We start from the raw sequence: 10,012 nt of genomic DNA on the forward strand, positions 1-10,012 counted from the left end.
AACAGATATTTATATATAATCAATACATATATTAATGCGTTTTTTTAATAGGATTTTTTTTGCAGCCTGAATTGCTCCCTGTCAGAAATCCCAAACTGCAACGGTTCACAGTATCGATGCGACGAAAGAATGAAATTAAGATACAGCAACTAAAAGAGAGGAGTGGGCTGTGAGGGGGCGGGGTCACAGGCGGGGTCACAGGTGGGGCCAACAGCGCCCCTTTTCTCATCAGAGGAAGATTAAAAAATATAAAGTTCACCTGTTAATAGGTCGTCTGCCCCAGCCCACCAACCCCCACCCCCCCTGCCCCCCCTCACCCGTTCTCCCACTTGAATCTTTTCACACACGCTAAAAACCTGTCAAACGATGGTAGATCATGCATGTTCCGTTTTCGTTTCCTCTCGATCCGATGAGCCCCCCCCCCCCCCCTTCCCCCCAAATTCCTTTTCATTTCCTGTAGTCCGAGGTCCCTCCCTCCGTTTCATACGGGTGTGGTGCGTCGGTTGGCCGAGTCTTTCAGGTCCTTCTGGATGCAGTTGTGGACCTGCAGGAAGTTGTGGTCCCGCTCCGTGGAGTTATAGGTGGCCGTCGGCGTGCCCGTTTGACCCTTGGGCAGCGTGTACATCGACAGCTCGGTCGAGGGCAGCGTCCCGAAGGCCTTCAGGCCCAGCGGCGACGCCTCGCGGGAGTGCGAGGGATCCGTGGAACGGGACGAGGAGCGTGAGCGGCGCCGATAGCGATAGCGGTAGCTCGGGATGCGCGTGATGGCCGCGCCTTGGAGGTAGTCGGCAGCCCTGGCCCCCACGCGCAGCTCCCGGTGGCGATCGATGAACATGTGCACCGCCAGCACGCCCACCATTTCGGCCATGATGAAGGAGAGAGCGCCGAAGTAGAAGGACCAGCCGTAGGAGTAGCTGTTCTTCTTGGAGTCGCTCTTGGACGGGTCGCCGCTGTTGGCTGAAATGTACACGATGATTCCGATGATGTTGCTCAGGCCTGAAATGACGACAAAGGGCGATCAGATGGACGCTAAGATGCACAACAAATACACGAACGACCCCTACGGGCTGAATCTGACTCGCTAGCGACCGTGTAGTTGCTATGACGATCAGCTACTCCGAGGCAGTACCGTCGTCTGATGGAAAACAGCCTCCAGGACGGTCGTTATCTGTCCACGGCCGAGACCCAGAGGACGCTCAGAGGACCTACGACTTCCTGCCATCGCCCCCCCCCCCCACACACACACACACCTGCGGAGACGAAGAGGATGCCGGAGCTGAGGATGATGTTGTGGCGTGACTTGTAGAACTCGCTGGCGGCGATGCAAAGGCCCCCCATGAAGAGGAGGATGACACTCAGGATGGGGAAGATACTGGAAGCTCGTACAGCCCCTGGACACACACACACACGCACACACGCACGCGCACACGCACACACACACACACACACACATGCACGCACACGCGCACACACACGCACGCACACACACACATGCACGCACACACGCACACACACACACGCGCACACACACACGCACACACACACACACGCACACACGTACACACACGCACGCACACACGTACACACACGCACGCACACACGTACACACACACACGCACACACACGCACGCACACACGTACGCGCGCACACGCACGCGCGCACACACATGCACACATGCACGCACGCACACACACACGCACGCACGCACACGCACGCACACACACACGCACGCACACACACACGCACGCACGCACACGCACGCACGCACACGCGCGCACACGCACACACACGCACACACACACGCACGCACACACATACGCACACGCACACACGCGCGCACACGCACACACACGCACACACACACGCACACGCACGCACACGCACACGCACGCACAAAACTGTTATTTTAATTCTCACTAAACATTGTTCTAATAATAATCAATCTTAATCAATACCCTCTCATGAACCCACCGATTCTTTTATTCTAATTGATTATTTATTCTAACTTCTTTCCCTCCCTCGTCATTCTGTCCATCAGCCGTCTGTCTGTCTGTCCTCCGCGTGGCCGACGTCCTGATTTGGTCTCAGGTTGTCATGACGATGCTGCGGTCGCCGGGCTCGGTCCGGTTTTGTCCTTCCAGGGAAAAATAAATTGATATTGACGAGGAGCCGCTGGAGCCGATCACCTGTATGCTAATGAGCTGCAGGTAAATGATTTGTAATATTGTTGGATCGTGCAGCGGCGGAGTCATTTTAAATGGGGAATGAGCTCGGAAGGTTTACTGAAACAATTATCCAGAGGGAGAGTATTGATCGTATTCATACGTTACCACCCGCTTCGTGACATTTCAAACGGGTCGTAATCACACAAATTTGCAAAAATACCATGAATGAGTCGATTGATTACTATTGGCTAATAGCATGTAGCACTGGAGGACAGTAAACACACCCCTTCCCTCACATCCCATAGAATCAGATCTGGTCTTGATCCACATCCACCATGATCCACATTCACCATGATCCACATCCACCTTGATCCGCATCCAGCTTCAACACGGAGAACAAATGAGCCTTTTGTTATTCCCACTTATCTGTTCCCACTACCACATGTTCTGTGCTGTTGGATTCCCACGTGGGCGTGTGTGTGTGTGCGTGTGTGTGTGTGTGTGTGTGTTTCCTCCGTACTAGAGTGTGTATGGGAAACACCCCACTGGAGCAGGAGTGTGTGGGAGGTTGATCGATGAGTGTGTTCGCTTCATAGCTTGTTGAGCTGATGTCTGTACGTTTATGTGTGTGTGTGTGTGTGTGTGTGTGTGTGTGAACCCAGGGAGCTCCCACGGTGGTGTGTCCCCCCCCCCTCCACCTCTATAATTCAGCCACAATTACAAGGCTCTCCTCTGCTGCAGCTAATGAAAGCACAAGTCAGCCACACACACACACACACACACACACACCCACACACACCACTGCAGCAGAATCAACCAGGCAGTGGGATAAATAAAGGGTGTGTGTGTGTGTGTGTGTGTGTGTGTGTGTGGCTGACAGACTGGTCACCAGTAGAAGCACCACCAGGCAGATGTGTGTGTGTGTTCGTGTGAACGTCGCACACACACACACTCGCCCGTCGGCATCACGACGCATTACTCACACAAACCGTGACCCGCCTCCATGTAACAACCGGGCTCCCAAAAATACCGGCGCTGACATCAGCAGGACGACGGTACGCGCCTCCTCTGGATGTGGAGTATTAGCATCGCAGCGGTCTAAGAAGAGCCACGGCGTGTTCATTTTGCCATTAAGACGTGTTTGTTCTGTTAGCATAAAGCGTTAGCATTAGCTTGGATTATTGATTACAGAGGTCAAATTCAGACGGTTCTGCCTTCCCGCCGTGGCCGGTGCCGATGGCGCCGCTGAAGGAGGAAGGCCGACTTCTCACCCTTACGTAACCGCATGCACAGATTCACCCGGGGAGAGCGGTTTGTGGGGGGTGGCGGGGGCGAGACGGCGTGGGAAACCTTTAAATAGAGCGCCGTCAATACGGATAGCGCGTCCAACACGCGGCTTGAAACTGACCTATCGCGGTGGCGCGACCGTGAGAAGGCGGCGCCCAAAGGCCGGCGTGAAGGAATAGCCTCGCCCGTTCAGCTAATGCTAGCAGCCTCCCTGCCAGGCCTCGTGGCACCGTTTATAAATAGTCTTTAGTTCCCCGGCGCAGTAATTACACACCTTTTATTGCACCGGGGCTCAGAAATGCATAAAAGGAGGCCGGTTAATATGAATATTAAATATATTTAAATACTTAAAGTCACCCGCATGACGAAGCAAAGCCGCTGAGGGTGGAGTCCAGGTGAGGCGCAGTTAGCTGATTGATTCAGGGCGACTTGTGATTGATCGGTTATTGATAATGAGCTGGGACTCTAACGCGTGTCACAGCATCTACGAGCATGATGTCATCCGTCAGTCCATACGAGTGGAGCTCAGAGCACCGGATCGCCTGCAGGCCCGTTGATCTGTTTGGGCTGTGGTTCTGGTTAACAGCTATAATGGACCAGTGTGTCATTTTCAATTTTAAAATGAAACCATTGTCAGAATTTGTCAGGAATTTGGCAGATTTGCATCCAGAGCTCTTTGAGTTCAGGTGTCCCGTTTATTTAAGCGCTTTAATATTTAATTTTGTAGTTTTGTCCACGGCTATTAGAAGCTCCTCCTTTCTCCTCTGACAGAACTGTTTCCGTGGATACGAGGATACGAGGAAACAGGAAGTGCTAAATGATCATTTCTGGCTCCAACATCATCGGAGTGTGGACGCTCTCCAGGCGACCCACCTGTAGACCCCAGCCGGGTCAAAATGAATACAACCTAACTTTCTGAAGCTCCGCCTCCGTCCCCTCGCTCCACCCCTACGGCATCCATCCACCAGCTGTCAGACCGGAACGCAGGCCTCAGCGGAGACAGACAGACGGATGGACGGAAAGCACGGAGGAAGAAGGAGAGGTGTGACCCACATAGCAGTATTTATAGACGCCAGCGTCCTAATTGGCAAACCCCCGGGACGGCGGCAGCGCTGCACTGGGACCCTACTACCTTCACCTCCTTCACCTCCCCTCTTTCTGCCCTCCTTTCACCTCCTGGACTTCCTGTTTTTGTTCCCCATCCATCGCCTCCCACCTTCCTCCATGACTTCCCTGGCCGATTTTCCTCTCCCTCTCCATTTCAGTTCTGCACAGCTGGAGTTGATCCCGATGCTTTTTTTTTTTACTTTTAAAAGATGCTGAAACTTTAATAATTAAAGTTCCCATGACCCCCCCCCCCCCCCCACCCTGGAGAAAGAGAGAAGGACTCACGTAGGAAATACTCTGAAGCGTCCGCCGCGTAGTCAGCATCCTCGGGAAAGTGATCGATCTGCTTACACATGCCTTTAAAGGAACCTGCGTGAGAGAGGAAATCATTCACACAGGAATAATCGATGCTGAAGGAGGAACAGTGTGATCTAGGAAAGCACCGGGAGAGCACAGACCTCCCCCAAGCAGCTCATTCCCCTCCTAACTGGATCTGCACCGTCCACACGGTGATCTGGATCAGTACCAGAAGGTTCTACATTGTTCTCGGTATCTTTATTCACCAACATGAAACGTCAAAGTGAATCAGAGTTGATCAGTTGGTTTTAATGTAATATTTGTTCCTGACCTCATTCTGGATCAGAACCAGAAGACATGTTTCATGATGGTTCATATCGGACCCCTTTATGACTGATGTTTGGTGACTGAATCAAATGCAGATTTTACAATATGTATATATATATAAAAGCCTCCATTATAAAGTAAATGGGAAAATCCAGATGTTTCTGTATCCAGACGGGAATCCGGATCGCTCTCAGAATTTAATGGGATTTAAATTAGACCCATCTTCAGATTTGTATTCATCCAGCAGTTTTTCCTAAATCCTGCTAACAGAAAAACAAACGTTAAACCCAGAAGCTCCTTGGTGGAGGTAACAAAGTAAAATAGACAAGGCCTGGAAGAGCCGCTCTGTTCCACGTAATCCGAACGTCAGAACATCAGACGAGCAGCGTGAGAATAAACCGCGAGGTGGGTGGGAACGCCGGCGACCATGTGGACCGAGGACTCTCCTCCTCTGGGTTGGAACTCATTATCCTGACAGGAAATCCACATTTAATGTCACCTTTAGATCCCGGGTCAAGACTGAACGCGTCCCCTTTCTGTTCTGGAAACCGGAGGTCATCCGGAGGTCATCCCCCCGCCTTCACCCCGAGCCAGGACTCGGTGTGCATCAGCTCGAATGACATCAGCGGGTTTCCCCCACCACTTAGCTTACATGTAGCCACGCCGTTCAAAATGGTGTCTGTCACTGTTGCTAGGAGACGTGCGAAGTCTCCCTCTGCTTCGATAACGCTCGTCTGTATCTGTGTTTTCTTTTCATTCGGCGGCGTCTTCACATGAAGATTTCACATCATGTCACGCGGCTGCCAGGCAGAATGTCCATCGCTCCTCAATTACTCCTCTCTCCTCGCTCCCCCCCTCCCTCCAACACATGCCCACCCACGCTGCACCGGGAGCACATGTAATCGGGAATAGTAATGTCTCCTCCTTCTCCCTCTCTCCTCTATCTGTCTCTTACATGCATACATGTGTGAGGACCCCGAGGACCAGCATCCCATTTTAACTGAGCTGGCAGCTCAGCCCTCCTCCTCCTCCTCCTCCTCCTCTCTCTCTTTGCTCATCTATTCAAATCAGGAGCGCTCTTTTTGGTCTCGACAGCGTGGACAGAACTTTACGTCATCATGTGAGATCCACTTTTGTCTGTTAATGAGTTTAATTCCCTCCTCCTCCTCCTCCTTCACCTCCTCCTCCTCCTCCTCCAGTTGTCATAATGAGGTGTCGCTCTTCCAAATTGGCCTTGTTAAATTATACAACCTGCTTAAACACGGAACAGACACTATTATTCCGAGAGCAACCTTCCCCTCGGGGGTGAGGATGATTCCTTCACTCACTCATCCTCACGGCCAGCGGGGTGGGGGGGGGCTGGCCCCACTGAGGATTTAGACCAATCTTATGGGACCCTAGGTGACGAACATCCTCGTATGAAGCATCCTAACCCACGGCGTGCGTTAGACAGCTCTCTCTGAACCAGCTGATCACAGGTAAACGCTGCGAAGACGGGCCCTTTATTACCGCCGCCAAGGAGGTGCCGTTTGTCTGTCTGATAGCAGAATTACTGAAAAACAGCTGGATGGATCTGGATCAATACGGATCTGAAGACGGGTCCTGGTCTAACGTGGATCACGTTCAATTATGAGATCTATTTACAGCAACAGCTGCTGAAGACAATCAAGAAAATTAGATTCTGGATGTTTGAGTTTCAGCTTACGGCGTCATGTTGAACTGTCGGTCGCCGTGGCAACGGCATTCAGCGAAAACTCACAGAACTTTAAAGTAAAGCCAAACAGCTCAGCTCTCAAAGAAGAAGAAGAAGAAGAAGTCGTTGTTAAAGGGGCGGGACTGCAGAGAGATATGCATGCAAATCACGCACACACACGCACGCACACACACGCACGCACACACACGCTTCCCCGGTCACTCCTTTGGCGCCCGATGCGTGCAGGATTAGGGCGCAGTCGGCTGTCAGCACCTCCCCCACCAGGCGTTAAACAGACCGTGTGGCGGTGCCAACGGCTCCACGCCACGCCGACCCGACTACTGTACGACCAAGAACGCCACGCTGGTGCCGCTGCACCGGACCCCACTGTGAAACGCAGCACACGACCTTCTGTTAGCGTGGAGGAAGTCACACCATCAGAGTGTTAGCATCCTGTAGCGGCGCGGCTCTGGATGCTAATTAATTCATCTTTGCTGTGAATGTTAAAAACAACGGGTCAAAGTTCATGAGAATGTTCTTGCGAGGCGAAGCCGTGGGCTTCGAGTTGCTTCCTGCTTTGTGCCGTGTGTTTAGTCTCCTCTTCTCTGATTGGCCTGAGCAGCTTCACTGCCCCCCCCCCCGCCCCTGTCTTTGTACCATTTTTTCTTTTGATTTGCAATAATCATAAAATAAAAACAGCCGTTGTGACTAAAACATAATGAATAGCAGCATCTGCTGCGTCTTTAAAACATGACGCATGTCTTACAGGCGTGTCCTTGTGTCTCCCAGCGTGTGCGTGTGTGTGTGTGTGTGTGTGATTGATGTCCCTCCCGTGGTGCAGAGTGGCGTGTGTGTCCCAGGTGTGTATGACTGCTTCCTTTGATTGAGAGGCCGTGATGCCCGTTTGACATGCGGCCTTGTGCTGCTAGCAGAGCGCTACGCTGCCGTCGCTACACCGCCTAATGCGGCCTCAAGGACGGAGGGGGGGGGGGGTCCTGTAATAATTAGCCAATGAGAAGGCCATTGGGGATTAGGCGTGGCTGATTGTTTTAGCGCCACCTGGTTCAGATGCTCAAGTGAAAGCGTCAAACGCACCTCCAGCCTGCCGCGATGGAGATTAACGGCAGCATTTAGAGCTTGCTGGGCTCCACCTGTCAAGGATGCCCCCCCCCCAGGGCAGCAACGGCCTCCGAGGGGCCGTCCTGAGGCCAGATCCATCACACAGGACCGCTACGGGCCGGGTTCCTGGCGCCAGCCTCCACAGCTGGACGGCAGATACGGAGCCATCTGTCCAGGATGACAGGCTCACGGGGGGGGGGGGGGGGCATTTTTGTAATCCGATTCCATGTAATCTGTTCCATCCTGGACCTGGTGTGGAGCTGAGATGAAATAAAAGAGGCTCTGCTGCAAAACGAACGAGCTGATGGCTATTAGCATAATGAATGTCATCGCTGTAATGCACGCACGCGCACACACAGACACAGCAGCATCAGATCTGCAGCGCGTGAGTCAATGGGTGGATCAAACACGCGTGATCGCTTCTGTTCTGTGACGGAACCGCTGCAGCCACCGGCGTCTGGGAGACACGGCGTCGCGTCTCCAGCGATACGCCCGGTGACGTATGACGTCAGCCGGGGCAAGGCGGGCTTGAGAGAACGCGGGCCTGCGCGTTACAGATAGCGCTGCAGGAAGCCTGGGGGGGCAGAAAAGCAGGGCCGCCTGCGCTTTCTCTCCCTCCATCCTCTCCTCTCCTCTCCTCTCCTCTCTTCTCCTCTCCCCCCTGGATCACTCTCGGATCCCTCCCTGCTCCGAACCGTTTCTAATCTCCGGTGCCAAGTACGCGGAGTGCGCTGCGTGAAAAGTAAAGCCACTTAGAGGGGGAGGATGAGCAGAGCGCACGGGGTGAGCGCGCACGGATCCGTGCGTTCAGAGGTTTCTGTCTCAAACACGCAGTTTGTCCTCAAAGGGACGCGGAGCAATGGTTTTACGGTCTTGTTTTTAAATCCAAATCACGTGACCTTTTCACTCCGCGAAAGCTCATGAAGTCAGGGATACACGGGGGGGCGGGGGGGGGGGGGGGCACCTGTGACTCAGGATGGACTGTGGACCTTCTAACCCAATCAATAATCAATTGGTTGCTGGTAGCCATGTGAGGCGTGAGGACCACGAGGTCTACAGGTGAGGGTTCGAGCTCCAGGTCACATGATCCAGATCAAGCATTCGTTCTGCATCAACTTCCTGCCTGAGATCCGACATCAGAACCGAGCTGAACCCGCTCACATCGTTCTCATCTTCACATCAACTTCCTGTTTCAGTCGCTAGTAAACGAACATTTCAGGAAGGCACACGGGCTGGGGAGGATTACCGGGGGTCGCTATACCCGGCAGACTCAGAACTACAATCAGAACCTGGGGCAACACGGCAACCAACAGATAGATAGATAGGTGTGATTGATTGATCGATCTCACCTTCCAGGCAGCAGGTCCTCCAGAGGCCCGAGTGCGTCATCACTTCCTCGTTCTTCTTGCTGGTCTCGTTCTCATTGGTGCTTTTGACCTTGCAGACGCCACGAGAGTACAGCCAGTAGTCCGTTCCCACGGCGATGGTCATGAGGCTGAAGGCGGCGAAGGCCCCGACCGTGGTCAGCAGCATCTGAACTCCGCGGTCAAACACGCCCATGTTGCCGCATTCCACGAAAGGGGGGCCCCCTTTCTTCTTGATGTACAGGAAGTAAATATTTGTGAGTTTGCGTCGCCACGCCAGCTCGGAAAATGGGGGGTGGGCGGCGTCGGGTGGATGACGGCGGCGGGGGGCCGCTGGGGGGGCGGGGGAATTCGGGGAGCTCGGGGGGAATCGTATGGTTGGTTTTTGGGTGAGACAGCAAAGAGATGAAAATGAAAGGATAGGTGGGTCAAAGCGACCGGAGGTGAGGACAGCAGGACCCTGAGCAGCACGGGTCTTTAGTTCTAGTCCCCAAGTTATCCGCCCTGCTCCGGATAAAGCGCTGACCTAAAAACACAGGCCTCCAGCAGATCCCACAGGAGACCTGGTCCGGGACGGAGGCCTACTTAGTTGAGTTGGAAGGCCTCTGAATGTCAAACCGTGAAGAAAGGCAGCGGTGCCGAGGAGACGGGG

General features: G+C 53.4%; 1 protein-coding gene across 1 annotated transcript; it reads right to left on the reverse strand.

The window, feature by feature from the left end:
- Nucleotides 1-481: 481 nt before the first annotated feature.
- Nucleotides 482-9,565, reverse strand: LOC137906498 (voltage-dependent calcium channel gamma-2 subunit). Its single transcript, XM_068750773.1, has 4 exons — nucleotides 9,346-9,565; nucleotides 4,846-4,929; nucleotides 1,251-1,391; nucleotides 482-996 (listed from the first exon to the last, which is right to left on the reverse strand). Exons 1-4 carry the CDS (start codon nucleotides 9,554-9,556, stop codon nucleotides 482-484), a joined length of 951 nt encoding a protein of 316 aa, XP_068606874.1. The 5' UTR covers nucleotides 9,557-9,565.
- Between the last annotated feature and the right edge of the window lie 447 nt (nucleotides 9,566-10,012).

Source organism: Brachionichthys hirsutus, chromosome 17 (assembly GCF_040956055.1).
Source record: "Brachionichthys hirsutus isolate HB-005 chromosome 17, CSIRO-AGI_Bhir_v1, whole genome shotgun sequence".
NCBI classification, from domain to species: Eukaryota; Metazoa; Chordata; class Actinopteri; order Lophiiformes; family Brachionichthyidae; genus Brachionichthys; species Brachionichthys hirsutus.

Coding starts and splice junctions, on each gene's coding strand:
- LOC137906498 (XM_068750773.1), bottom strand. CDS start 9,556: ATGGGCGTGTTTGACCGCGGAGTTCAGATGCTGCTGACCACGGTCGGG. Junction 4,930..9,345: donor GAGGACCTGCTGCCTGGAAG/GTGAGATCGATC, acceptor TCTCTCACGCAG/GTTCCTTTAAAGGCATGTGT. Junction 1,392..4,845: donor CGCTTCAGAGTATTTCCTAC/GTGAGTCCTTCT, acceptor GTGTGTGTCCAG/GGGCTGTACGAGCTTCCAGT.